General features: G+C 35.5%; 4 protein-coding genes and 2 pseudogenes across 8 annotated transcripts; 3 read left to right on the top strand and 3 right to left on the bottom strand.

Annotated features, from left to right (window-relative positions):
- The first annotated feature begins 657 nt into the window (after positions 1 to 657).
- On the top strand, positions 658 to 3,592 carry LOC111020905 (zinc finger BED domain-containing protein DAYSLEEPER-like). Its single transcript, XM_022297703.2, has 2 exons — positions 658 to 936; positions 1,363 to 3,592. The coding sequence occupies exons 1-2, from the start codon at positions 890 to 892 to the stop codon at positions 3,428 to 3,430; spliced, it is 2,115 nt and encodes a 704-aa protein (XP_022153395.1). The 5' UTR covers positions 658 to 889; the 3' UTR covers positions 3,431 to 3,592.
- Positions 3,593 to 7,322: 3,730 nt separating this feature from the next.
- Positions 7,323 to 10,135, bottom strand: FRS8 (FAR1-related sequence 8). The gene is made up of 2 exons (XM_022297751.2): positions 10,018 to 10,135; positions 7,323 to 9,607 (listed from the first exon to the last, which is right to left on the bottom strand). The coding sequence occupies exons 1-2, from the start codon at positions 10,084 to 10,086 to the stop codon at positions 7,442 to 7,444; spliced, it is 2,235 nt and encodes a 744-aa protein (XP_022153443.2). The 5' UTR covers positions 10,087 to 10,135; the 3' UTR covers positions 7,323 to 7,441.
- Positions 10,136 to 11,482: 1,347 nt separating this feature from the next.
- LOC148209457 (zinc finger BED domain-containing protein DAYSLEEPER pseudogene) lies at positions 11,483 to 13,280 on the top strand (annotated as a pseudogene).
- Positions 13,281 to 13,703: 423 nt separating this feature from the next.
- On the bottom strand, positions 13,704 to 17,604 carry LOC148209456 (protein FAR1-RELATED SEQUENCE 6 pseudogene; annotated as a pseudogene). Its single transcript, XR_015792922.1, has 4 exons — positions 17,491 to 17,604; positions 17,270 to 17,414; positions 16,812 to 16,966; positions 13,704 to 15,996 (listed from the first exon to the last, which is right to left on the bottom strand). The product of XR_015792922.1 is annotated as a protein FAR1-RELATED SEQUENCE 6 pseudogene (transcript).
- A 771-nt stretch (positions 17,605 to 18,375) lies between these two features.
- On the bottom strand, positions 18,376 to 23,015 carry MMH-1 (MUTM homolog-1). Of its 4 annotated transcripts, none has more exons than XM_022297783.2 (10): positions 22,590 to 23,015; positions 21,952 to 22,003; positions 21,271 to 21,328; positions 21,012 to 21,080; positions 20,735 to 20,860; positions 20,469 to 20,561; positions 20,197 to 20,274; positions 20,014 to 20,113; positions 19,081 to 19,115; positions 18,376 to 18,974 (listed from the first exon to the last, which is right to left on the bottom strand). In XM_022297783.2, exons 1-10 carry the CDS (start codon positions 22,816 to 22,818, stop codon positions 18,564 to 18,566), a joined length of 1,251 nt encoding a protein of 416 aa, XP_022153475.1. In that variant the 5' UTR covers positions 22,819 to 23,015; the 3' UTR covers positions 18,376 to 18,563. The 4 variants fall into 4 exon arrangements, with proteins under 4 accessions (XP_022153475.1, XP_022153474.1, XP_022153477.1 ...); XM_022297782.2 differs by lacking the exon at positions 20,014 to 20,113 and adding an exon at positions 19,860 to 19,962 and having other exon boundaries at positions 22,590 to 23,014; XM_022297785.2 differs by having other exon boundaries at positions 20,469 to 20,519; positions 22,590 to 23,014.
- A 1,174-nt stretch (positions 23,016 to 24,189) lies between these two features.
- On the top strand, positions 24,190 to 27,507 carry LOC111020992 (NADH-ubiquinone oxidoreductase 24 kDa subunit). Its single transcript, XM_022297809.2, has 10 exons — positions 24,190 to 24,252; positions 24,327 to 24,359; positions 24,466 to 24,531; positions 25,351 to 25,467; positions 25,854 to 25,931; positions 26,051 to 26,156; positions 26,368 to 26,414; positions 26,794 to 26,871; positions 27,004 to 27,069; positions 27,189 to 27,507. Exons 1-10 carry the CDS (start codon positions 24,196 to 24,198, stop codon positions 27,294 to 27,296), a joined length of 756 nt encoding a protein of 251 aa, XP_022153501.1. The 5' UTR covers positions 24,190 to 24,195; the 3' UTR covers positions 27,297 to 27,507.
- Positions 27,508 to 27,935: the final 428 nt, after the last annotated feature.

The following is a 27,935-nucleotide window of genomic DNA, read 5'->3' as shown; positions in this document are numbered from 1 at the left end:
ATCAGATTTTTCACGAGATAAAAGATTAAATTATAATTAATGAACTTTTGTTATTAATTTGAAGTATAAAAGCTAACTCATTACAATCTAAAGTTCATAGACTGAATTGTTAAAGTTCAATTACCAAAAATTGTTTTTTAAGTTGATAATAACAATGATAGAAAAACTATTTAAAATTATTTTTGAAAAACTTCAAGTTCAAATCATAAGATTTTAAAATTTAGAACGAAAAATATAACTTTCCAAGATATATATCTCTTAATCTTTTATTTTAACTCACATAGAAACTATTCAAAAGTAGATATAATAATCAAATTTGTCATAATAAAAAAAAACAATTATTATAAAAAAAATTTGTCATGAAAGAAAATTTCTTAATCATCCTAGACAGAGAGAGGATTACTAGGGAAAAAAATGTAAATATAAATATAAACTTTTTTTAGATATATTATTTCTCATATGGTAAAAAGTCCTTTTCTTGCACCCTACGCCTCTAATATATTAATTTCCTAAATCCAAAAGGCAAAGGAAAAGAAGGATAAAAATCAACGGTCCAGATTAAAAAATTGGAATTGGGCTGAAGATTGACCACAGAGATAAGAAATTCGCGGGTCTTTGAAAATAAACCTATAAATAGTGGATTTGAGGTCCACGGCCGGTCCAATTCCCCTAATTTTCTTCCTTCATTATTCACGTTTCCATTTGGTCCAGTTAGGGTTTATGATTCTGAAGCTCTGAACGTTGAACCGCAAAAGCCCATTAAACTTCGTCTTCTACCTCTGGAACTGGAGCCAACGTTGCGCCAAATTTTCAAATTTCTGCAACTTTTTTTCAAACTTTCTGAAACAGTGGAAGACAATACGAAACTGGAAGTTGTTTTTCTTATGCGATGGAGTTGCAGAACGGGGATACTGATAATCGAATTCATCAGTCTCGGTATGTCTTTTTCTTTGTTCTTTTCCTTATTTGCGGCTTTCTAAGAGAGGGTCTTCTTGTTGAACGAATGGTTCCTGCGAATTTTTTGGTACTCTGTTTGGGGTTTATCTGTTACTAGGGTCTGTAGCTTCACAGTCAGCTTGGGAAATCTGGAAAGGAGTATTCGAATTGTAATTTTCTTCCTTTTATAACCTGTGAAGGAACTGGGCTCGTTAACATATTTAACAGGCTTTGTTGTTCGAGCCATGTGCGTAGGATGGGCTTTATTTTGCTGTTACGTTATGTTCATTGAGATTTTTACTTCTTTTTATCTTTTTGAGGACTTGTTCTGCTTTGTTATGTGATTAGGTATTAAGTGCCAAAGTAGAATGAACACTGTATAATGTATATGATGAAGGTTTATTAAACTTCTTCTTTTTGGTGCAGTATTACTCCTAAGATAGAGTTGGATATTCCTTTAGAATTTGCTGAAAATGTTGAGCCATTAAGATTGGAAGGACAGCCAAATAAGCGTAGAAGAAAGAAGTCTATTGTTTGGGATTATTTCACAGTTCAAACGGTTGAAGATGGATGTATTAGAGCCTGCTGCAACCAGTGCAATAAATCTTTTGCTTATGTTACTGGTTCAAAATTAGCAGGCACCAGCCACCTAAAACGTCACATAGCTCTAGGCATCTGCCCTGTAAGCCGTGAGCAAAATCAGTCAAATGGTCACACGCGTGGCCCCACAACCTTCACTAATGGGAAGGTTACTAATCCACCTAGGAAACGTTGCAGAGCGACTCCTGCATTTGCGAGCATGCCCTTTGATACAAACCGCTCCAATCATGATATTGTCGTTATGATGATTAAGAATGAGATTCCACTTGACATAGTGCACGAGTCTTGTTTTGTTAATGCTTTCAAAGGTCTTCAACCGCAGTTCAATATGATGAGTTTCAGCATGGTAGAGAAAGAATGTGCATCCATATACCTTAGGGAAAAAGAAAGCCTCTTGACTTTTCTGTGTGGAATTTCCGGTCGAGTAAGCTTGTCGTTAGATATTTGGACTTCTGGTGACACCTTTGGCTATGCTTTCCTAAGAGGACACTTCATTGACAACAACTGGAACTCTCAATGTCGAATCCTGAATGTTGTTAGGATACCTTCTCCTTATGCCTATGATGCCCTTAATCTAGCCGTCCTCACTTGCTTATCTAATTGGCGGTTGGATGGTCGCGTCTTTTCCCTCACAGTTGATGTTGATCAGTCCTTTTTGAGCGATGCCATTGCTAAGAACCTTAGAGCTTTTCTAGTTGCTAATGATGCAAAATTTCTTAACGGTCAGTTATTATTAGGAAATTGCTTAGCTCAAGTTCTCTGTCAGCTCGCACAAGAAGCAATATCGTCAACAGGTGAAGTCGTATGGAAGATTCGTGAAAGCGTGAAGTATGTGAAAAGTTCAATCATGCGAGAGGAGAAGTTTCTTGAGCTGAAGCATCACCTTCAAGTACCCTGTGCCAGGGAGCTTTCAATGGATAATCAAACAAGATGGGACACAACATATCGTATGTTGGCAGCAGCCTGTGAGTTGAAAGAGGTTTTTTCTTGCTTGGAGGCATCTGATCCCGATTTCAAATTAAGTCTATCAATGGATGATTGGAAGATGGCAGAAACTCTTTGCACATACTTGAAGTACTTTTATGATGTGGCCGACATTTTAACTTCCCCCTCTTATCCAACTGCGAATGTGTTCTTCCCAGAAGTGTCAAGAATTCAAATGGAGCTCACTCGTGCAAGCATGAGTGAGGATCCACTTGTCCATGGCCTGACAAATCCTTTGAAAGAGAAGTTCGATAGATATTGGAAAGATTGCTGCTTAGTTTTAGGAATGGCAGTAGTAATGGATCCGAGGTTCAAACTGAAGTTTGTTGAATTTACCTTCTCCAAAGTGTTTGTTGAGAATGCAGAAGACTGGACCAGAACTGTTGACTATGGCCTTCGTGATCTTTTTCTCCAGTATACCATGGAAACACTAACCCTATCCGATACCTTTGGAGAAGATGGGAGTGTTGGTATCTCCCTTACGGAGGTGCATCAAGAAGAACACCATGGAGAAATATTTCTTACAACCGGTGATGGGCTCTCAGATTTTGATGTATATATCTCTGAGACCTCTGAAAACCAACAAACAAAATCAGAGTTAGATTGTTACTTGGAGGAGGTGCTAACGCCCCGATCGCCAGAGTTCGACGTCTTGAGTTGGTGGAGACTACACAAAGATCAGTATCCTACCTTGTCAAAGATGGCCTGTGATATCCTGTCCATACCGGTGTCGAGCGTTGCTCGTGACTTGGTTTTCGACACTGAAATCAGAAGAATAGATTACCACCGGAGTCAATTGGGGCCGGAAACACTTGAGGCCCTCATTTGCACCAAAGATTGGTTACAGTATGGATCATTATTAACCCCATCTACTCAGATGTCTGATGCCATTGTGAAAAAGGAGTTCTAAATTTTGTTAGTTTAGATTTTGATTTTTTTATGTAGGTAAAAATGATCTTTTGGGATTAACAGGAATTGAATAGCGTCCTTAGTTTCTGGATTTACTTTCGTATAGATATATTCTTTCTGATTATTGATTAATATAGCCTCACATTGATTCATTTGCAACATATTGATATGGCTTCTCTTCTAGTTTGCTCCCTGTTGAAGTTTTTTCAAATGGAATGGAAATTTTATGATTATATATCAACTAATAAATATAATTTATTTTTTTCCAAATTCTCATTTTAGTTGATTTGTTCCTATTTAAATTTTACTCTTCCAATAGCTTCATTTGTAGAATTTAGAATTTAGGGGTTCTCGTGTAGATTGGAAATATCTAGAAAATGATTTTTTTACTGGTTTCTTGTTTCACAAAATTATACTTAATATTTATTTGTATCTATATTATTTTTAATTAAAAGTTTCACTTTTTAAAAGCAGTTGTGAAATCATGACTAATTTTAGAAACAAAAACTTAATTTTTTTAATTTTCATTTTCTGATTGATTTTAGAAAAAGTGGATCAGAATAGAAAATAAGCACAATTTTTAAAAATTAAAAAAATATATATATATGAAACAAGCTCTAATGTTTGTGTTTAAACAAATATCTCATACATAAACCTTACAAAAATGGACTTTTTTTTTTCAGCTTAATTAATTAAGCTGAGCACAATGGTAACGAGGTGGACTTTTTGATATAACAAGTAAAACTTTGAGTCACAATGAAAATTCTCTCCATTCCATAGTTTTTTTTCAGATTTAAATCTTCGACTTTTTGATTAATGAGCAATTAATTATGGATTTGGTTTTAATACCTTTCCATTTTTGTTGTTTTTCTTTCCCCATAATTACTTTTATAGGGATTTTTCAAAAAAACACTTGTAATCATAAGTTAAGAAGCTATACTAAGCACACTTTGAATTAGTAATTGCCTTAAAAGGTGCTTTAGAAAAAGCATTTTAATTTATTTTAAAAATATTCTTTTCCAAAAACTATCCAAAATATACTATTAGCCTAATCATGCTCGACCTTTAAAAGTGTGCTCCAACTTTGAGTATAATTTAACTGGTTAAGACATATATTATCGACAGAAAGTTTTAGGTTCGAATTTTCACTCTCACGTGTTGTATTAAAAAAAAATTATGACAACTATACCATTTGATATACGTATGACACCCACTATTTTTCAGAGGAAATAAAACGAAAATGAATGTCTAAAAATGGTGAAAGAATGAGTGTTACAAAAAATATTAGAAGAGAATGTACAAAAACTTATAAAACCTCATAAAATTGAATTACAACTTAAAACCAGCCTCAACCAGTTTATGCATTTGTCCTAAAAGTCAGATTGAATCTCTATTGAACTAACTAAAAAAGAAAAAAGAAAAAGAAATTCCAATTTTTGTAGATGTTGGATTTTTCTGAAATGTAAAATGGATTTATTTAAAGATATGGAATGTTTGGAAACCTAAATAATACAATCTCTCTGTAACGGTGGGTCCTAATTGTCTATAAAACCACATTTTAAACAAAACCTCCACATTTTTAATAAATATTGTGTGCTAAAATTGTTATATATCTAATTAAATATATATATTTTTTATTTCAATTTGATTTCTATGGTTTTAAAAATTTTTAATTTAGTCTTTAGAGTTTTTTTAGTACAATAAAGGAGAGATATGAGAATTTGAACCCAACAAAGAATAAATAAATGTTAATTACTGTGCAGCTACGCTCATATTGACGGTTGTTATGTTTTAAATATTTAAAATTGATATCATCTCATACATTACAATATTAAATTTGAGTATGTGACACACGTTGACCGCATTAAGGATTAAGGTTTACAGATAAGTAAAACACACTCTCTCAGTCTCGTCTCTTTCACCCAACAACGCACTCTCTCCTCATTTGCCTATTCTAAGTGTCGTATACTCCTCTTATACTCTATCACACTCCCGTGGCTGACGTTCCTCTCATACTCCATCACACTCTGGTGGCGTGCAACTAAAAAAAAAGGTCCGACCACCGTACCCTTTTGTTCCGGCCACCTTTCACGAATCTCTCTCCATTCTATTATTATTCTCTCTATTGGTGAGTAAGGTGGTTTAAATCTTTGTTTTTTTTCTATACATCTTGGTATAGGTTTTAGACTGATTTGTGAGTTTTTGCTAAAAATTTTAACAAATTCGGGACTCCTTTTTTAAAAAAAAAAAAAAAAAAAAATTGGGCCATTTTGGACTGCACTGCGAAAATTAACACTTTTGAGACTGTTTTGGACTGAAAATTGAATTTTTTGGGCTGTTTTTTGGTATTTTCATGGCTGAAAATTGAATGTTTTGGACTGTTCTTGGTGTGAAATTTAATGACTTTGGGACTGTTTTCAACTTTAAATTGAATGAGACTGGTTTTTAGTAGTATTTTTTTTTAGCAAAATTAAGGATTTTAGGTTCAAATTTTTAATTGACTATGTCAAATTCTATAACATGAGGACTAAGTGTACTTTGCTGAGTTAAAACATAAATATAAATATTATTTTATCATCCTTTGAAATTATACAATTATAGGAAATAGATACGGAACTAACCTACCAAACCTGCCATAAATTTCTTTCATATATACCCCTAATCCACATCTTGTAAATTATTAATAAAGTTCAATGGATTGTACGTCAAATACCACTATTAAAATTTGTTTTTACGTGTTGTCCAAGAACGTGACCAAACAAGCCTAACTTTCAAAAAGATGAAATAGATATTAAATGAGATTTAAATAATATATAATATGCCAATTGGCCTTAACTGACTTAAATAGTCATTTCTATCTAAAGTTCAATTGGACTCTTCCTATGTAAAAAAAGGAAGAAAGTCGTAAGTTCAAACTCCATCATAAAAATATGGTTCGAAAAAGTCAGAGATGTATACATCAAAAGCTGATAGCCTGAGAATAAGCAGCAACTCTCCCATGTTATCGAACAAAAATCTATATTTCTCAGTCTTTACGTTTAGTTATGTAGAAATAACGAATGGTTTTCGACATGGTATTAAATATCTCGAGTAAATCGATACTTGCACAATATTTAAAAAATCGACAAAATAAGAAAAATATCAAAACAAATATTTACAATATGATATTTTAAATTATTTCGAAATAATAAAATACTTATTTATTAATTTGTATATTTGTATATTTTTATTATTTTTAGAAATATCAATTGATATTAATACATTTAACTATATTTCCATAAAATTGAAATCTCGATATTTTCCTTCACATCAACGCTGAAAACCTTGGTTTAAATATAAAATGTTTTTAAATTAATTTATCTAAATAAAGTCAGGAGTAATCAATTACCGTATTTATGAAGATTTTTACCTCCAATACTAGAGGACAACTTTTCTGTCATCGTCTATATAACAGCAAAAGTTATTCTCCTTCTCCCTTCTTCTTTTTCTTTTTTAAGGGAGAGTTTTTAGCTCTTAACAACATAATTATACAGATTAATCAAGATATTTGCATTAGGAGTATAACAACAAAGCAAACTTTTTTTTTTTTTTTTCTGTTTTGAAGAATTTGATTTTTTGACATGATCTTTTACATTGCTAGTCAAGATATTTACCTTTTTTTTTTCTCTTAGTTATTATGGAGAGAGATTTGAACTTTTGATGATATATTTTACCCTGATAAATTCACCCAAATAAGAATATGCAGCACTTTCTTTCCTAGTTATTCAAAGAAGTAATTGAAGTAGCCAACCATATCAGAAGCCCAACAGATCACAGATGTTAATTTAATAAAATAACAAATAGAATCCAATTATAATAGTTATATTTTTAAAAACTAACTAAAAACAAAATCATTATCAAACCGAACAAATACTCGGACTTTAATTTCACTTTTTGAGTAGTTGAACAAATGAGTTACAATGTACAGAAAAATGTCAGATTTTTTACAGGATTGGTATTGGGCCATATATTATTATACATGTCTATCAGCAATGAGACGCACCTTATTCAAAGACTCCTTAAGTGCTTGCCAAGAAACCATGTAATGGTCTTGAGATGTCATGCCTTCTTGAACAACTTGAATTGCTCTTCTGTACAAGTGATCAAACCACTGAACTGGGTTTGTAATGTCTATATTATTGCAGCCAAGATCCGGAACATAAACGCGCTTAAAATCCTTCCTCCAGCGTGATAGTATATACTGATATGGGATTTCGTCTACTCCGTTGTACCGTAGGATGAACAGTGCATGTCGACACAGATAGCCTTTGAAGTTGAAGCAGTTGCAAATGCATCGGATTTCTCCTCCTGCTTTATCGTACATAACCTCGAAAGACCTTCCATCTCCAGGAGTCTCCTCGGTTTCATGTTCTTTGACCACAAATGTAGCGACTGGTCCGCTACTTGTCTCAATCTGAGGAAGGCTAAAACAAGAAGAAATCATCACTGCTTCATCTTGGAATTTGCTGAAAATTTCCTTCGTATATAATTTGGAGAGCTGCAACTCGAAGAGGCATCTTGATTTCAACACGGGGCTGAATTCAGTAGACTCCAAGTCCTGCAGAGCTTCAATCTCTTGCTTTTTCTGAAGAACTAATTCATAATAGTCGAAGAATTCTTTCAGAGAAGTTTGTCGGTGCACGTAGCCATGGAAAAAAGGAATCATCCAGTCACCTTTCTCGCAATTGTACATTCCAGCAAAGAATGTCTCTTTTGAGAAAACAGGCGCCCACCGCTCTCTGTCGTCGTACAAACTCTGAAGCCACTCATGATTTTTTATCCCAAAATGCTGGATCATATCTTCCCAAGCCATTTCAAACTCTTCCACTTTCACACAATCGTATATTGTCCTACTTAGCACCACATGAAATGCTTCGGACTCCTGCAACTCTCCCACATTCTCGAAAATGCTTTGCATTACATACGATAGACAAAGCCGATGATGAGCCCTTGGAAAAACCTCAGCTATGGCACTTTGCAAAGGCTTGCATTGGTCTGAGATGATAGTCTGGGGGGGACGGCCAGACATACATGTAAGCCATGCCCTTAATAACCAAATATACGTTTCCAACGTCTCATCCGCAAGCAATCCACACCCAAGTAAAACCGATTGTCCATGATGATTTATTCCAACAAATGCAAAGAGTGGAATCTCAAAGTTGCTGGACAAGCACATGGTGTCAAATGCTACTACATCATTGAAATAACCATATGCAGCTCTACACCTGGAATTGATCCAAAAGACGTTTCTCAAAAGACCTTCTTCATAAAGATCCATCACATAGAAAAAATTTGGATCTGTAAGCTGAACTCGATGAAAAAAATCATGAATAGCTTGGGTATCACCTTTCTTGAGGGGCAGGCACCTAGGCTTGTTAACATGTGTTTTGGATTCTCCATTTGAATTTAAGCCCTGATAGCCCATTGCATCCAATTCAGAACTTCGATATAGCTTGATCGTTCGTACCTCCACATCAATCGATGGTTCGACCTTTCTTTTAGCCCCAACGTCCATCCTCTTGTGTGACTTGGAGTTCTGAGCTCTTTCAGGATCAAAAGAATGGTTGTGCTCAAGCTTCACCTCATCAACTCTCCATCTGTTAGAATCTACTAACCTTAACCTAATCATTGCTAAACACCCTGTACGAGTTTCTTTTCTTCGACTATTAACTTCTTTAACTGTTTTGAAACCCTCACAGTTGCAACAGAGAACTGCCCCACGCTTCTCTTTGCTATTACGTTTAGTCCATGAAGATTTCACTCGAATGGCAAAGCCAAGTTCCTTGGCATAGCAATTGTAATAGTTGTAAGCATCATCATATGACTCGAATTCCATCCCGGCAACTGGCGGGAGATAATCCTTCCCTCCAGATAAATCAATTTGGCAATCAATCAGAGGACTTTCATCTCTGTCATGCTCATGGTCAGCATTTATGCTTATATCATCACCAAAGCTTTCATTGCCATCGGTTATGTTTACATCATTTCTATGATTCCGGTGGCCATCTAACAGGAATTTTTCATCTCTTTCGTCATCAAGATCATTGTCATCAATCCGAAACAATTGCTCACACTCATTCTCAAGATTATTGCCTTCTTCCTCAAGCAATTCTCCACTGTTTTGAGAGCCTTCTTCTATCTAAATAAAAAACAACTCATCAATAACACAGTAATTCTTCTCATTGTTGGAGAAAAAGTTAAAAAAGAAACATATCCAGAATAAAAGAACTCCATATCCATACATTCTTCACTTCATGATATAGTAGCTTACAGAATCTCCTCACCACCACATATAAAGCTGTATTCAAATTTCAGAAAGCAGAGAGAAAACTGACTCTCAAATTCCCGGATTTCTTAAAGTTTCGAAGTAAAAAAAATCACTCAATTCCCTTAATGTGCCTAGTGGAGGGACGGGTAACAAATTTGAGAAGGTAAATTGAAGGTTTTAAAACCCTAGCAATGGCAATGACAGTGACAGCAGAGAGAAACTCTAATCTCACACAGCAAAACAAATAATTGAAGAAGACTAAGGAGCAGAAAAGGACTTACGGAGATGTCGAAGCTAGGGTTCGTAGAGAAGGCGTCGTCGTTCGGAGAAAACGAGTCATCGCCGGTCATGGTGGGTGCACGGCCTTCAGCTTCGGTGCGTCAAAGTCTGATACATTAGCCTTTCCCCTACCCCACTCACTGGGCTTTGCCTTGGGCTTCAGTTTGGGCTTGGGCCCTAATTTTTGCAAAATTCTTCTGTTTTGCTCCTCCTTTGATACTTAATTCTAGTTTTAATTTTAACTATCTAATCTAATAAATATTTTAATTTAATCATTGAATGTATGATAAACACAATAAAATTTAATTACTTTAAACATTCTAATGCCATTTGTTTATATGAAAACAGGACGAGGTGAAACCTAGTCAAGATCGGAGACGTGAACCTGTACAAAAGGTTAAACTCTCTGATGCTAAAGTCAATAAGTAGCTCAAACTTAATATAAGATTCGAGTAAAAATTTAATACCTAGTGTGAAAATAGTACCCTCTATTTATAGGTTCAGAATTCGACATATCTACCGACGGATGATTATTAGTGTTGGATGGCAGGTCGGACATGTTCGAATTTTCCGTCCGCCAATGAATAAAGAAAATCACTAGCATTAATTTTAAAATTGTTGGACGAAATTTCTTTCCTTTTTTCCCACAGATTTTAAAACATATGACTGTTAAATATTATTTAAAAATATATCTATAAATATATGGAATAAAGGTATAGAATCTACCTAGTATATACAGAATCTGTAAAATAAATTTTTAAAGAATCTGTTTTGATTATCTATAAATTTAAATATTGTTCTAAAAAGTGGAGAAAATTGAAAATACAAAATAGGTTTTTCATCTTTCATCACTTTAGGTATGATTTCCTTCTTTCTGCGGCTCTTTGATGGTCTTCTGAATATAAAATCTTTTCCAAACTCTCTGTTCTCCGTTTGAGATATACTGGAAATATATTTGTTCTTACAGTTCTCTTAATAAGGAGCATTTGAATCTTGATTTTCTTGTATTTTTTATTTGGTTCCTAAATTTAAAAACTATATTTTTTTGTACAAACCAAATTTAATTTTTAATTGGTCCGGACCTTTGGAATTTGATTTTTAATTGGTCCATGAATTGATGTTTTTTTTTGAATGAGTCTACAAATTTTATTATTTTTTATTCTCTTCTCCCTCCCTCATTTTCTCTTTCTTTCTCATTTATAATGCTAGTGTATTAACACTAAATAAATTTTATATGGAGTTATTTGAGAGATCTCTCGTATATTAATTAAGAAATCTCAAACTTTATGAATTAATTAAAAAATAAATTCAAACTTCAGCTACCTTTTCTCAAGAACCAAAAGTAATGGACCTGAATGGCGGTGGAAAGTGTATTTATTTTTTGTCGTCTTTGTTCATTCAGATTTGGAATTGTATAGGTCTCTCTATGAGTCTGGAAACTAAGAGAGAGATTTTTCATGCAGTGGCATGGAATCGGATCTTGCATTAGTTGGTGACAATGTTGAACCAGAAGGACAATCAAGGAAGCGTAGAAGAGAGGGATCTGTTGTTTCGGATCAGAGCCAATATATTCATGAACTTGCCATTATGCTTATTAAGATGAACTTTCCACTCTACATTGTGGAGCAACATAGTTTTGTCAATTTGGTTAGAAGTTTGCAACCCCAGGTGGAGATGGTGAGCTTGCCAAGGATACAGAAGGAATGTGTGTCCATATACCTCGAGGAAAAGAGAAGCATGTCGGATTTTCTGAGCGAAGTTCTGGGTCGAATAAGCTTGTCATTGGATATCTGGACTTGCAGTTGCACCTTTGGATATGTCTTCGTTAGAGGACATTTCATTGACAACAATTGGAACTCTCATTGCAGAATTTTGAATGTTGTCAGAATAATCTTTCCTGATGGTAGGGAAGATTTTCCTATTACTCGAGCCGTGATCACTTGCTTGAAGGATTGGCAGTTGAATGGACGGGTCTTTAACGTCACAGTCCATCCATCCCTTGTGAATAATGATACCATTTTTGGAAATCTTAGAGCTGTCCTAGTTGCTAATGGTCAAAGTTTTGTTAATGATCAACTGTTATTAGTAAATTGTTTGGCTCGAACTCTTTCGCAGCTTGCACGAGATGCATTGACGTCGACTAGTGAAGTCGTGAAGAAGATTCGAGAAAGTGTGAAGTATGTTAAAACTCCATCAGCGCATTGGGACAAGTTTTGTGATTTGAAGGATCAACTACAAGTACCTGATTCTTGCGATGATCTTTCACTCGATCAAGAGACCAGATGGGATACAACATATCAGATGTTGGCAGCAGCTTGTGAGCTAAAAGAAGTCATTTCGTGCTTTGATGCATCCGATCCCGATCCTGATGACAAGATAACTCTATCGATGAATGAATGGAAGCAAGCGGATACTGTTTGTAGATACTTGAAGTACTTTCTTGATGTGGCTAACATTTTAACTTCCTCTTCTTACCTGACTGCGAGTGTGTTCTTCGTACAAGCGTCGATAATTCAAATCAATCTCGCTTGGGCAAGCATGAGCCAGGATCCGTTTGTCCATGACCTCACAAAGCCTTTGAAAGAAACGTTTGACAAATATTGGAGGGATAATTACTTGCCTTTAGCAATTGCAACAGCAATAGATCCAAGCTTCAAACTGGAGCATGTTGAACTTACCTTCTCCAAAGTGTGTGTCGAGAGAGCAAAGGAATGGACACACATGGTTGACTATACTCTCCACAACCTTTTTCTCGAGTATACCGGGAAAACGTTTACCGTACCCGAGGTCTTGGGAGAAGATGTGGTCTTGGATTTTGAAGTATGTACCATTGGTGACGAGCAAACTAAATCCGAGTTGGATCGTTATTTGGAAGAGCAGTTAGTAGTGTCTCGATCACGAGAATTCGAGAGTTGGATCGTTATTTGGAAGAGCAGTTAGTAGTGTCTCGATCACGAGAATTCGATGTTTTGAGTTGGTGGAGAGAGAATGAATATAGGTATCCTACCCTCTCGAAAATGGCCTGTGATATTCTGTCCATGCCGATGTCGACCGTTGCTCATGACTCGATTTTCGACACCGAATCCAGAAGAATGGATAGCTACCGGAGTTCATTGCCGCCAGCAACACTTGAGGCCCTCATATGCACCAGAGATTGGTTAGAGTTTGGATCATCAGTATCCTCATCTACTGAGATGGAGTTTTAAACTAGTTTAGTTTAGATTTTAATTTTTTATTTATTGTTCTACATTGCAGTCTTAGTGAATTCCTGTGGAAAAACTTCCCATTGTTCACGAAGTAATTCTAATTAACACAATTTTGAGTTTCCAAATATGGTTTACTAATAGTAATCCATTTCAGTTCATGAAAATCACAAAACTGTGTAAAAGATTCATATCTTTTATCATAAGATAAGGAGAAACTATACCATTATTAGAACTTAGAATGCTCATTATAATTGCATTACAATATCTTACGGTGGATTAAATTTCTTGTTCTCGTTTCTAATAAAAAAAAAAAAATTTTATATAATTTTTTTAAAATTTAAATAGAGTGAAAGACCAGAAATTGTGACCAAAGTTCCCTTTTTTTAATTAAAAAAAAACATAAATTATTAAACACAGTTCTGTTTTGATAAAAGAGAGAAAAAACAAGAAATAGAAACAGGTACAAAGTGAAAATGAAGATATATAACTCAAAACAAGTATTTATTTATAAGTAAAAAAAACGAGTATTTAATGATATGGTCATCAAACTATTCAATCATGGAATCTCCAATAAAATTATTGGGGAGAAAAAAAAACAAAAATGAGTAACTCTTAACTCAGAACCAAGCAATGAAGTTCAAATCAAATCTAGAACAAACTGTACACAAAAAGTGATTGATGATATGTACAAGTATCTGCTCAAATGTCTATTCTGCATATCCATAGCCTTAAATCTGCAAACTAATTGGAAGGGTTTGTCCCAAGACGAAGCTTGCTCAGTATATCGTTGATTCCCTGAATCGCAATATCGTACCTATCTTTCGATTTTCTCCCTTCTTCAATTACTTGCACAATAGATTTGTATATGTGGTCATACCTGTGAATTTGGCTGTTAATATCAATACCAGTGCAACAGTAATCGAGGACGTAATTTCTCTTGACGTCTTTTCTCCATCGTGGAAGGATATACTGAGGCGGGATTTCCTCGATACCGTTCTGGGTAAGAACTGATAAAGCATGTCTGCATAAATATCCTTTCAAGTTGAACAAACCACAAGTGCACTGGATTTCCATCTCAGATTCATTATATAAAACTTCAAAGTCTCTTGCATCCCTCCTACTTCCCTCCATTTCTACATGTTCCTCCACAACATATGTCAGTAGTGGCCCCTCAGCATTCAACTTCCTGGAGCTAAAACAAGCATACATTCCCTCCACCTCTTTCTCAAACTTCCTAAGAATCTCATTGGTATATAATTTAGAAAGCTGCAGTTCAAAATAGCATCTTGATTTTAGCATGAAACTTGAATTTTTTGAATCTAAATCTGCCAAAGCTTCTAGCTGATGATGTGATTGCAGAGCTTGATCATACTTCTCTAGGAATTCTCTTAAAGAAGTATGCACAGCCAAATATTCTTGAAAAAAAGACAAAACTACATCACCAGATTGTATTGGCAACATTCCAGCCAAAAATATATCCTTCATGAAAACCGGAACCCACCGTCTCCGATCTTCATAAAGTCCTTGGAGCCATTTATGATCTCCAAGTCCTTGCTGCAGGATCATTCCCTCCCATGCTGCCTCAAATTGTTCCTGCTTCTGGGAGTGGTAAACTGCTCTATAGATTGCTGCTTTAATTGCTTCATATTCAAGCAATCCTCCCAGCTTCTGTGGAATTTTTCTCATAATATCAGGTAAAGAAATGCAATGAGAAGCTCTGGGGAGGACATCAGCAAGAGCAATTTGCATGGCTCCACATTGGTCTGCAATGATAACTCGCGGAGGTCTTCCTAGCACAGAGGTAAGCCATGCCCTAAACAACCATATATATGATTCTACCGTCTCCATGGCAAGTAAACCACATCCAAATAATACAGACTGCCCATGATGGTTTATTCCAACAATCGAGACCAATGGGACTTGGTACTTGTTTGTTAAACATGACGTGTCGATGGACACAACATCACCAAAATAAGTATACGCTGCCCTGGACCTCGAAGAAACCCAAAACAAATTCCTCAGAGATCCTTTCTCATTTAGATCCACAACATAAAAGAAGTTTGAATCTGTAAGTTGTGCTTGACATAAAAATTCTTCAACAGCTACAGCATCTCCTTCATTAAGTTTCAATTTATTGGAATGGTCAACACTATTTCCAGATTCTCCTTCATCAACATCCAAGTACCCATTGTGATCAGCATCAATTACAACTGTTCGGAATAGCCGAACTTTGTGCCCCTCTTCAGAACTATCTAGTTGCAACAGTCTTTTGGTTCCAACACCCAAGTTCCTATGAGATTTGTAAAATTTTCCACCAGTTGGGTTGATCAGGTGATTGTGGTCAAGCTCAACTTCAATTATTCTCCATCTTCTGGTATCCATCAACCTAAATTTTATCATAGCTGGGCAACCAGTTCTCGTTTCTGGTCTTGGACGATTCGCTTCACTTCTCTTCTTGAAACCTGCACTGCTGCAGCTAAGTTTTCCTCGGTATCTTTCCTTACTCTTTCTATACCATGTGTTACTGACTCGGACTCCAAATCCTTGTTCTTTTGCATAGCAACTATAGAAATAGTACACATCCTCATAAGACTCAAACTCCATTCCAACAGCTGGAGGCAGGGGATTCTCCCCTTGAAATATCCCAGCTTGATCAACATATTCTGCAATTACAGAGTCCCCTTCAATCTCAAAATAATCCGCATCATCATCACCCACTGGCTCAGTGTTGAGAGAAACTCCATCCATATACTCTAGATGGGAGATTAAGGATTTCTATGGAAACAAAAAGATTCATCAGAAAAATAAATCCTATAGAAAATTGAACTAACACTAAATGCAGAATGCAAGAAAAGATTCCTAATCCCAGAAAAGGATAATTGCATCCATCAATTATGTCATTCCAAATGCTCCAGAAATGCTTTCTTCTACCGCTAAGTAAAAATTTGAAAGTTAAAAACCACTGCATTTGAAGCTCTAATTGTTGGTTTCGTTCGTCGTTTGGTATGGATCCACAGACTTCGGTAAGTTTGAATCTGGCTTTCGGCTTCTATATCCCAAATTGTAGCTTAGTCGAATTTCAGTGCGATAAAAAGAGTAAATCATATCAACACGAGATTGAGAAGTGCAATTGATCGGTTCCATCGGCTGAACAAGAAAAAAATCTAAAAAGCAACATATCCCAACAGGTTAAGAATCTCCGGAAACCAACTGGCATTGAAGCTATGAAAGAACTCCATATCCATACGGATCGGATACTCATATTCCCGGACCATACAATCCTGTTACATGAAATGCCCTTCACTCCATGATAGATAGCTTCTAGTATCTCCTCACCACCACATATGAAGTTGTATTCAAATTTCAGAAACCAGAGAGCAAATTCACTCACAATTTCTCGGATTTCTACAAGTTCGACGTAAAAAAAGCACTCAATTTCCTTAATGTGCCTTCTAGAAGGATGGATAACAAAATTCACAAGATGATTCAAGCTTTAAACCCTAGCAATGACAGTGACAGAAGAGAGGAACTGTAATCTCACACGGGAAAACAAAGAGTTCAAGAAGAAGAAGGAGCAGGAAAGGACTTACGGGGATGTCGAAGTTAGGGTTCGTAGTCGTAGGGAAGGCGTCGTCGGTCGGAGAAACGGAGTCATCGCCGGTGGTGGGTGCACAGAAATCGGCTTCGGCGTGTCAAGAGACTGATAGACTAGCGGGCTCGGGCCGTTAATTTTGCACGATTCGTCCTGAAGCAAACGACATGTCGTTTAGGTGTGCGATGGCAAAACGACAGGTATTGTGTCTATTTTTTTACCCTTTCTTTAAAAAAATAAATAAGTTATACTTGTTTAAAAAAAACTAAATAAATTACATTTCACTATATTTCAAGCCGATGGATAGACTTTATTAAAAAAAAACGTAGAAAAAGAACCATGTATTTGGCTAACTCTTAATAATATTTTGATCTACGTGCATGTTTTAAATAAGGATTTGTTCTTTCTACTTAATTATTAAGTCTCTAATTATAATACTTTTATTAAAAATCTCACCACAAACTCATTTATAGGTGAAATTTGAGTGTACATGTTGCTGAAGCAATAACAATCAGATATTGTTTGGGTGCAGCGATTGAAGCAGGGATTGGTAGCATTTTGGTGGAGACAGATTCGTGTAGGGTCTTTGCAATTCTTCGAGCTATGAAGGAGGAGAGATTAGAGGTGGGATTCATCTGAAATGACATTCAATTAATGGATGAGATGAGAGAAATTACCTTCATGCCTTTTGGAGAGATGGAAACAAAACTGCTCATGCGGCTGCAAAAAGTGCAGTGGAAGTAGATGCAGATGGTGTTTGGTTGGAAGAGGCTCCGTCGGGGTTGGAAGTGGTCCGGTCAACCCCTATTGAATTCAATTCTATTTAGCTTTTTCGTATTATTTGCAGTTTTGAGAAAGAAAGAAAAAAAATTGGCCCAAATTAATGAATTAAATAAGTATTCGAAATAAATAAATTAAGTAGATAAATCTTCTATAGTTTAGTAGTTAAATATACTACTTTCTTTCAGTTTGGAATTCAAATTAGCACCTGCACTTTATTGGATGTCCTCGGAGGGATTAAATTATCACCTACCCTTTGTGCACTAAAATATAAATCTTATATTATCCAAACCAGTACTTAGATTGTTACATGGTTATTTTTAAAATATAAAAACTTATTATTACATTTGGAGGTAAAGTGTATTTCTATCCATTAATTTGATTGTTTAATATTTTTAAAATAGAGAAACTTATTATTACATTTGGAGGTGAAGTGTATTTTTATCTATTAACTTGATTGTTTAAATTTAGAACTTGATTGTTTAAATTTAGAAATGATTTAAACACTGCTTCATAATTACATTTTCTTACGTTATCTTTTTCATATTTTATATACATATTTTTCAATATTAGCAAACACATTAATTATTATAATATCATTACAATTCAAGGGGCCATATTCAAATTATCATTCTAAAATCACCCAGTTGATTCTACTTTTCCTCTGTTTAACCTATGCATAATTTATCGGTTTTGTTAAACTATTCTTTAAAAAATTAGATTAGAGAATAGAGAAATAAAATAAATATCAAATAGACCCTACAGAATCGTGCTTAGAGAGATGAATAAACAGAAGTGCATTCAGAAAACGAGCCGAACCAAGAAGGGTAGATTTGCCTTTTCCTAAACTTGTCAACATTCTTCAAAATGATAGGGGCAGAACACATGATACAAAAGCCATCTACGGCCAGGATTAACAGTAATGACAAAAGGGCAAGTTCGCAACATAATCAACTGTTAGTACATAAACTTACTTTGCTTTCTTCCTCTGCCTGCCATTTCCACGGCTTTGAACCGTTTGCTTCAAGGACTTATCTTCTTCAGAAGCATCACGTATTCGCCCAATGTTCGTTTTCTTTCCCGCTTTCTTCTTTCCAACATCGTGACCATCATCGTCAGCACAAGCATCATCGTTTTCACCTTCTTCATCAGACTCATCGGTCTCGATGCTTTTGGATTTTCTTTTTGTTTTCTTAGAGCGACCGTTAGGCTTTGGCTTTTTCTTTGTGTCAGTTGTATCTGCAGTTTCCTTTGTCTTGCTCACTAGTTCACCAACACCCTCATCATCCATTTGTTTGCCACCATCAATTTTTCTCTTTGAATTTTGAGTTTTCGGTTCTGCTCCGATAAGCTTTTGCAACTCAGGTACAAAGGCTGATGTCTAAGGCGAGAAAATAATATATGTCATCAGGTGAGGTCCTTAAATGATAATGTAATAATGCGAGATGAATTTGCAAAACTAGCTTTCATGTTCTATAGCAACTTACCCTGCCGCCTGTTGTGATAAAATGGATTTCCTTACCTGCCACCACGTAAGGCAGACATGTTTGAGAGAACGCAAAAACAATAACAAAAGCATAAGGAAGCAAGCCAAGAATACCACGTCTTTTGAACATTAATGACTATCATCTAATCAAACATAATCTACAAAGTAACAAGATAATCTAGGGGAAGATCAAAATCCAAGCCTCCAAGGAATCATTTGCTTCTTTCACAAGAACCGAGCTTTCATTCAGGAATATGAAAGAATATACAAGGGGCATACAAAAAACAAGCCTCCAAAAAGGGAAGGACTACACTTCAAAAGAATAACATCTAACTAGTAATTACAAAAAACCTTAGAAACCAACACCAAAAGGAGGCACTAAGTCTAACTAGATCCCAGACTTATTGATTATCGATTCTTATACACTACTCCTTTTTCTGTTGCAGAAGATAAACGGGAATTATAGTTGAGAGTTATTTTTTGTTTATTGTTTTGAAGGAAGAAAACAACCTTGAGAAGGTTTGGCTGGTCAAAGAAAGATTGGATTTTCTTATCTTTCAAACATGAAATTACTTAACCCGCGTAGAAAGCCTGAAATGGTCAAATAAAAGCAGCACAAACTTTCCTTAAAAAACAGTACAAACAAGGTCATGATCTTATATTCTTCAAACAGAAATTAATTGGATTTGAACAATTCATGTCTAAATAATCTCAGAAACAGTAAGAAATGATAAAACTGATGGAAGTATAAGAAAAAGTCTTAGAGTGTCAAGAGCAGACCATCAACAAAAGCCTTCCCAGGTTTCTTTTCACGTGAATGAAAAATCCAATTATTAGGGAACTGACTACTATCTGCTCCAACTTCAAGTGCTTTTTCAATTACCTGTGAATACAGTTACTTCATCAAAATGATCAAATATCTAACTGAGCTTACCATTGACCTGTCCAGGCCTTTTGCCCCACCGAAAATGAAACAACCATTCTTCAGGAAAGCTGTTGGACTCGGCATCAACTTCAACAGCTCGTTCGAGGACCTACAGGTGGTTCCTCTATATTTTCCATGAAGAATGAATGGGATGTGTTTTGGTTTGGAGGGAGGAAAAGATCAAACTTGTACCTCTTGTATGCACTTGTGCAAAGTTGCACAACTTTCCTTGGATAGGGTTGCAGCACTTTGACTTGGATGAATTCTCGCCTGAGAACAATATTTAAATGGATTTTTTTAACTGATTACTCCTCATCTGAAGCCCCAAAAGTAGTCTCCACAAACGGAAGAGAAAAGGAAGCTGTATCCATATTTTAACACATAGAGTAGCATCATGAAATACATATCATCCCTATGGTTTTAATCACATTACATTTCAGGCTGAAAAAGTAAGGTGAACTTACTTGATAAAGCACTTCATCTGCAACCCAATTGCCGATACCTGAAATATAGCTCTGCAAAGATAAGTGGAGATTCATACAAATCATCATTTTAACCTGGAAAATAAAATTAATTTCTAATCCTTCGAAGCATTGAAGTTGATAATACTCTGTGATACTGCAAGTTGCAACTTATACAGAGTTAGTTCTTTAATCCAACACCAAGATGAACAAACACTGAACAGATACAAAACAGTGCAATCTTGTTGTTCTTCTGTAGAAATTTTTACCTGATCAAGCAATAGAGTCTTAATTGCCAGTTTCTTCTTGCCCAAGGATTCAATAAACACATCCAGTTTCATAGGCTCTAAAAGAGCATCTGGGCCAAGCTTAGAAATTGGGGGCACTGAAGGTGGCTGTAAAAAACAGAGTTGTTAGAAAGCTATCAAGAGTGTCCATCTATTAAAAGAATGCATGAAATTGGTGGTGATTCATTTCTAAAATGTCCAATCCATCAAATAAAAGAATCAATGAAATTGATGGTGGTTCACAAGTCATTTAAGTTACATCTTTGAGCAAGCAGACTTTCGCAAACCGCCTTTTGTCTGTGAAGGATAGGTCTACCCCATCGTCGAGCTGCAGAAGGAGATTTATGGGATTATGTTGTGATGACACAAGTTACAAAGAACTGAAGAAATTTATTATGTTATAGATATTAGTGTGAAGTAAGAAGGTAAATTAATATAAGACAAATATACACTTCAGCTATACAGAGCAAAGAAATAGTTAGAAGCCTTTTACTAAATGTGGAAACACATTATCTTACCTCAACAAAGAACTTAGAGTACTTAGAAGGCCACTCATCATCATCCTTAACCATAGACCTGTGTGTATCACCATTTTTCAAACAAAAATCACAGTCAGAAATTTCTCTTTGTAATTAATGAGGAAAGCACATTGATATATTTGTAAGAGACTGCATAATTTGAGCGGTCTAAATCATGTTCAGAAAATATTCAGTGAAAAAACCTGGACAATTGAACAAGGGTACAAACAATAAAATCTACCATTTTATATTCTGTGTTTCAATATACCGTTCAGTATGATGATATAAAAATCCTTCCCTTGACATCAATGATAGTAGTTGACTTTTATAAGAAAACGTACTTAAGAAATTAGCAAAGAATTGTTCTCTGTCTAGTCCGCTCGCATAACTCAAAGTAGGTATTATAACTAATAGCAGTTCATCAATTTCTTATACTTCCATTATTTTGGATTATTTATATGAGCTCTCAACATGAAGAATAGCCAAATTAAAATCTTGAAACAAGTAATTTGATTCCTTCCAACACTTGAAACGGGGTAACTTTTCATTTAGGTGTAAACTATGTTAACAAGAACCATCAGCTAACACCCAGTGCCAATCCAAAAACCTACAAATAAGCACGACTTTCTAGGTGTAATTGCAGAGAGCATGAACCACGAATTTAGTCTAATCACGTCTGACCTTTTATAGTTTGTAACAGCTACACCCTTGATATGAATGGCACCCGCCATCCCTGAAGTAAATCAACACGAAAAGGAATGAGATCAAAGGGAGTCTAAAAGAATAAAAGAATGAGTTTTAATGTTATATATATACATGAGAAGTTCCCAAACAACGGGGAAAACATAAGAGAATGTCAACTTAAGGTAAACCTTGATCACCGGTAAATAAAAGAGTTTTGTTGGTTAACGAACTAAATACTTGAGCACAGCAGTCTCCAAGCAGCCCACTTCAAATGGGGACAAATTTAGTACTTCCAACGTAGAAAGAAACCAAAATAGAGGCAGCCGCATCGTGAATTAGAAAACTAGAACTAGAAGCACCATTAACAATAATTCTAAAATCCAAATAGTTGAAGTAACTATTCGTATTCACTCAGTTCTAAATACAGCATAAATTTCACAATTTTCCTACACATACATTGTTCGCGTGAAACCAATTAAAATCCAAATTTCACTTGATTTCCACCCGAATAAACAAGTGGTTCTACGACAAATAAGGTAAAACAATCCATTGTCAGTAGCAAAATACCAAACGTGAATATGAAATACCACATGCAGTTCAAAAGAGCAGGGATAGAAGAGGGATTGGAAGCGTACCAAAGTGAAATGCAGGGAAAGGAGGAGAATCGAGGCGGAGCCACAGGTGCTTGCCCTTGCGATGAGCGGAAAGAATGGTCTTGCCTACGAGAGAAGCCTCAAAGTCGGAGGGCGATACGCCGTCGATGACCTTCGGATCGTCGGCTATCAGCGCCTTCTTGATCATTTTACCGACACAATGCTCTTCTATGGCTCTCCTCGCCGCCTCCACCTCCGGTAACTCCGGCATCGTGCGGTGGCCGGAAAACAGACGTGAAGTTTGGCGCGCTTTTTCTTGCAGGTGTGAAGTGTGGGTCGTGGCGGACGATGTTTATGCAGGAAAAAGTAGGACTGGATACTACATTTTACCGCTGACCGGGAGCGGGGGAGAGGAGGGGTTTTGACGTGAATTTGCAGCCTTTTTTTTTTCTTTCTTTTTTAATAATTAATACGTGAATTTTATATATTTATAGATTCAGTTTTGCTATTTTTTTTAGTAACAAATTCGGGGGAAGGAGTCTCGAACTCATGACTGGGTAGTCAGTAGTATGTGATAATTACCTTAGACTCCTGATGACTCAATTTTGCTATATTTAAATCTTTTTACATAAAACAAAAATTTGATTTTTCCACTCGTGTTGGCATAGCTTGACCATAAAAGTTGAAGAAGGTTGAAGGGATGTCGTAGTACTAATAAAATTATTTGATTTTCCAAGTTTCACTTTTTAAATATATGTATATATAAGGTGGGAAAGTTGAGTTATCTATCATAAAGGTGTCCTTTCAATCGAAATATTTTTTTTGACTGATTTTAAAGATGCTTTTTAATTAAAATTATTCCTAATAGGACTTGATAATAACTCAATTGATTACATAATATATTCTGAATTTTAATGAAAAAAAAATTATGGTGACCATTTATTCTTCCCCTGCAAACTCACACTTCCTTTTTTTTTCCTTGTCGACCTTAAGTGACGTGAACTAACACAATTGACTAAATAAAAAATATTTTATTAAACAAAATAGAAAATACCAATTCATTATTATTTTTAATTGGAAATGAATCTCAAAGTCATTATTGGTCAAAATCATAATTAAAATTAAATTCAAATACTATTTTAGTTGATGCAATCTTGAATTTGTTTGATTATATTCTATAGATTTAAATCTATATTTTGAGTATTTGTTTTTTAACTTTTATTTATTTTAGTCTCAATATCTTGCAAATAGAAATTAAAATGGTCAATTTTAAAAGTGAATAAACTAAAAAGAACATTTCATAAGTACATAGACAAATAGATGCTATAAAATTAAAATGACAAAAATGAATAAAAAGAAAAGAGCAGGACGAAAATAGTATTTAAATCTTGAAATTACCTCTAGGTTATTTTGTATAATTCAACCCATCAAACCATTTCAATGGGCCTGAGGTGTTAATTGGCTGGCCTAGGCCCAATATCTAAATCGAGTAATTGGGCCGAAGTGGGCCTACCTCTCCCGAGATCTCATGACTGTATGCAGTTGCAGGCAGCTGCTTCCTCCGACTCCATTTCCAGGCCCTGAATTCAACTCTCTCTCTCTCTCTCTCTCTCTCTCTCTCTCTCTCTCTCTCTCCCCCCTCCAGAAAATGCTAGCTCGCGTGGCTGCCAATCGTCTCGCCGGAATCCGTCAAAGTTTCCGTCAGGTTTTCTTCCACTTTATCTTTCACTCTCTTCCCTTCCAATTCCCTTCTCTAATTTGTGTTCATGTCTGCTGCAGACATCGCGATGCTTCTCCACTGCCCTCAACTATGTGAGTCCATCACTGTTATTTCTTCATTTTCGCTGTTTTGCGCATTAATTTAATGAAATGCCCAATTTATGTTGAGCTAATCAATCGAAATTTTATCGCGGAGCAGCATATTGATACCCCAGATAACAGTCCCGATCTTCCATGGGAATTCTCTGAGGCAAACAAAAAGAAGGTAAACCGTTTCGAATGCTCTCGGAATTTTCGAATTTCTGGCGTTCTGGTTCCGAAATGTGAATATTTTAGTCTCTATTGATCTGGGATATCTGAATGGAAACTTCATCTTTCCAGATCGGTATCGTTCTGTATTTGGCTTGTCTTATGACACTTTATGAGAAAAATAACTATCCTGCTAAGGTGATCGAGCAACTCGATAGGATGGATGAGAATTGCTACGATATTAACTTTCCTTACGCCTTGCTTCGAGCTCATCAATTTCATGTCACACCCTGTCATCTAAATAAAAAGGGAAAAGAATAACGTAAGCGTGATACCAATGTATATAGCCAGAATGATGCATTGTATACCAATGCACATTTTTTTGCGGTTTTTTATGGTTGGTATGTTGCTTTAGACTTTAGAGGATTTAACCGAACTAATGCCCAACATTCGTGATGCCACAAAATAATTGATAATATTCTTGAAAGATTTTTGCCCCACTTTACATGAAATCATAATATCTTAAACTATCATTGTGGGATCAGTATTGGTGAGTGATACAATGAACTAGTGTCTGCAGACATTGTATTCATCACTTGCTTAGCTTTTTTAGAAACCTCATTCTCACAAAGTCAAACGCGATAAAAGTTTAAAATCTATTTCATCATATATTATGGGTGGAAGCTTAATTCTCTTTTTTGTTCGAGTAGAGATAGATCTTCTGCTGTGCTTAATATTATTGGGATGCTGTCATACTTGGTCTTACAATCATTTCTGCTGATTTTGCTTGATTGTTTTTTAATCTTACAGTTTAGTGGATCGTATTTATGTACAGGTTGCAGAGATAATATCCCACTATCCCTCCAACTATAAACAATCTGCAGTCATTCCTTTGTTAGATCTTGCACAACAGCAGCATGGAGGATGGCTTCCTGTTTCTGCAATGAATGCGGTATGTTGGGCTATGCTTTTAAGATGCTCTTAGATTGAATTCTGTGTCAGTACTGGGAAGCATTACCCCGAAAAATTAATGAAAAATCTACTACGTTCAATAGTGAAAATCTGATGAGATCATTCCCACTATCTGGCAACCCCCCCCCAAGATTCATGCTCTCCAAATATTTAGATTGCTGGTGAGTCTTTAAATCTGAAGTCATTCCTTTGGTTCTTTTTTTTTGGAAACTATGAGTTGAATGTTAAACTCTGCAGTCTGCACAATAGTTTGGTTGGTTGGAAGTTGATTCAGAGTGTACTAATGGAGAAACTTAATTAAGCCTTTGGTTATGATGGATGTTATGTGAATATTTCGATGTAAAGGTGCTTTTATGTTTGACTCAGGTAGCTAAGGTTATAGAGGTTGCTCCTATCCGTGTGTATGAGGTTGCAACATTTTATTCAATGTTCAATCGAGCCAAGGTGAGAGAGAATAAAATAAGTTCATATTGTGTCTTCATTTATATTCAGATTTCTGGTATATATATTCAAAATTGTGTGGCTCCCAGCTTACCTGCCGAACTTCATCAATTGATTTTCAGGTGGGCAAGTACCACTTATTAGTTTGTGGCACTACTCCATGTATGATTCGTGGCTCTCGAGAAATTGAAGATACTTTATTGAAACATTTGGGAGTGAAGCGCAACGGTAAATCTTGAGCTTATCAAGTCATTACTTTTCATCTGGTTCATATACATGCACAATATTTGATCTCATGATCAACAATCTGAAGTTCTATAGCACAGCTGTTACAATAATAATCAAACTTTGTCGACACATTTTTTCTTATTCTACATTTTATTAAAACTTTGAAGGTAAATAAATTTGAAGATAAGCCCATAATATTTGTGATGTGCAGAAGTAACAAAGGATGGTTTGTTCTCTGTTGGAGAAATGGAATGCATGGTGAGATTTCTTTCTTTTTCTATCTGTTCTCTTTCCTTGGCATCAATCTTGACCTTTATACTGTTTTTGCTTAACTAATAGCATGGCTGATTGGAGCTGTCTCATTCCTGGCCTTGCTCTTAAGTAATTTTATGGATATATATTTTCCCCTCTTCTTTATTTCTCTCTTATTCGGATGAAGAAATTCTAGATGTGTGTTTATGTAAGTTGGCATTGCCCGAACTGCTTTTGAATTTATTTTTCGTTGTCCTTGCATTAGATAAATTCCTGATTCTTTTCCATGTTTTCAACCTCTAATTCCATCTCTCCTCTTTTGGAATACCCCTCTGACTTGTTGAATGACCTAAGTGATGAGCTGATATCTGCTGATCTTCTGCAGGGATGTTGTGTTAACGCTCCAATGATTACAGTCGCAGATTACTCGAACGGATCTGAAGGATACACCTACAATTACTATGTAGGTGCAGCATAATATTTTCATTTTACCATGGAAAACGGACTAATATTTTCATTCTAACAAGCAAAATAGACTCCTTGTATTCAAATCATAAGTGTTCTGTTGAATTCACATGTATTTTGCCATTTTCAGGAAGATGTCACTCCTAAACGCATCGTTGAGATAGTAGAGATGTTGAGAAGGGGGGAGAAACCACCGGTAACGAAACTGACTCATCTATGTCGAGTTCCCATATTAGTTCTCAGATTTCTCTTTTGCAATTTTATCCCGATGCTGCTTCATGATCTAAAATGTGGCATCCTTGTCCCATATTTCAGCATGGAACACAAAACCCTGGACGCATACGGTGTGGACCAGAAGGAGGAAACACGACCTTGCTAAGCGACCCAAAACCACCACCATGCCGGGACCTCGATGCTTGCTAAAAAACCCTCCATGTACTTCCTCCAATAATGCAAATCTGGACTGTAATCGATCCAAGCTTCCATAGATGGTTTGGTTCTTATTATTTTGTCAAATTCTCAACCACTCCCAGAGAAAAGAAAAAATGTTTTATTTCAATTTTACTGCCTGAATGGATTCTGATTCTGGTGGATTTTTCTAATAACACACGATGCTTCGTTTTTGGACTTTGTATTTCTTTTGCGTAACCGATTAAGATATATATCCTCAGTTAAAAAAGTCGGAGGTTCGAATACTCACTCCCACACTTGAAGTTTTTGAAATGTTTGGTGCCAAATCATGGAAGAGGGTAACTAATGCAATTTATCTATGGGAAACTGGTATTTTAGTACAGGTTTCAATTGTTTATCAATCTAATGTAATTTCAAATTCCTGACTGGATTTCGTTGAATGTGATGAGAACATAATTTGTTCTCCATAACTTAAAAAGCGAAGGAACTCTTGAACCCTTTATCAAATGGTGGGATCTTAGGGTGTGTATGAGAGTAATTTTATCATGATCAAAATTATTTTTGACATTCTCAAATCACTTCTTTTCCATTGATTATATTTGACAAATTAAAATATTGATTTTAAATAAGCTTAAAATCACTTTAAATTGA

This window comes from Momordica charantia, assembly GCF_013281855.1.
Source record: "Momordica charantia cultivar OHB3-1 chromosome 8 unlocalized genomic scaffold, Mcharantia_2.0 BLBB01000008.1, whole genome shotgun sequence".
Lineage (NCBI taxonomy): Eukaryota > Viridiplantae > Streptophyta > Magnoliopsida > Cucurbitales > Cucurbitaceae > Momordica > Momordica charantia.
Note: the sequence above shows the minus strand (reverse complement) of the source record. Positions and strands in the feature narration are given on the sequence as shown.

Coding starts and splice junctions, on each gene's coding strand:
- LOC111020905 (XM_022297703.2), top strand. CDS start 890: ATGGAGTTGCAGAACGGGGATACTGATAATCGAATTCATCAGTCTCG. Junction 937..1,362: donor AATCGAATTCATCAGTCTCG/GTATGTCTTTTT, acceptor TTTTTGGTGCAG/TATTACTCCTAAGATAGAGT.
- FRS8 (XM_022297751.2), bottom strand. CDS start 10,086: ATGACCGGCGATGACTCGTTTTCTCCGAACGACGACGCCTTCTCTACG. Junction 9,608..10,017: donor ACCCTAGCTTCGACATCTCC/GTAAGTCCTTTT, acceptor TTTTTTATTTAG/ATAGAAGAAGGCTCTCAAAA.
- MMH-1 (XM_022297782.2), bottom strand. CDS start 22,818: ATGCCGGAGTTACCGGAGGTGGAGGCGGCGAGGAGAGCCATAGAAGAG. Junction 20,275..20,468: donor CAGATGAAGTGCTTTATCAA/GTAAGTTCACCT, acceptor TATTGTTCTCAG/GCGAGAATTCATCCAAGTCA. Junction 19,963..20,196: donor TGCACAAGTGCATACAAGAG/GTACAAGTTTGA, acceptor CTGTATTCACAG/GTAATTGAAAAAGCACTTGA.
- LOC111020992 (XM_022297809.2), top strand. CDS start 24,196: ATGCTAGCTCGCGTGGCTGCCAATCGTCTCGCCGGAATCCGTCAAAGT. Junction 26,157..26,367: donor TTTGGGAGTGAAGCGCAACG/GTAAATCTTGAG, acceptor TGTGATGTGCAG/AAGTAACAAAGGATGGTTTG. Junction 26,872..27,003: donor GATACACCTACAATTACTAT/GTAGGTGCAGCA, acceptor TGCCATTTTCAG/GAAGATGTCACTCCTAAACG.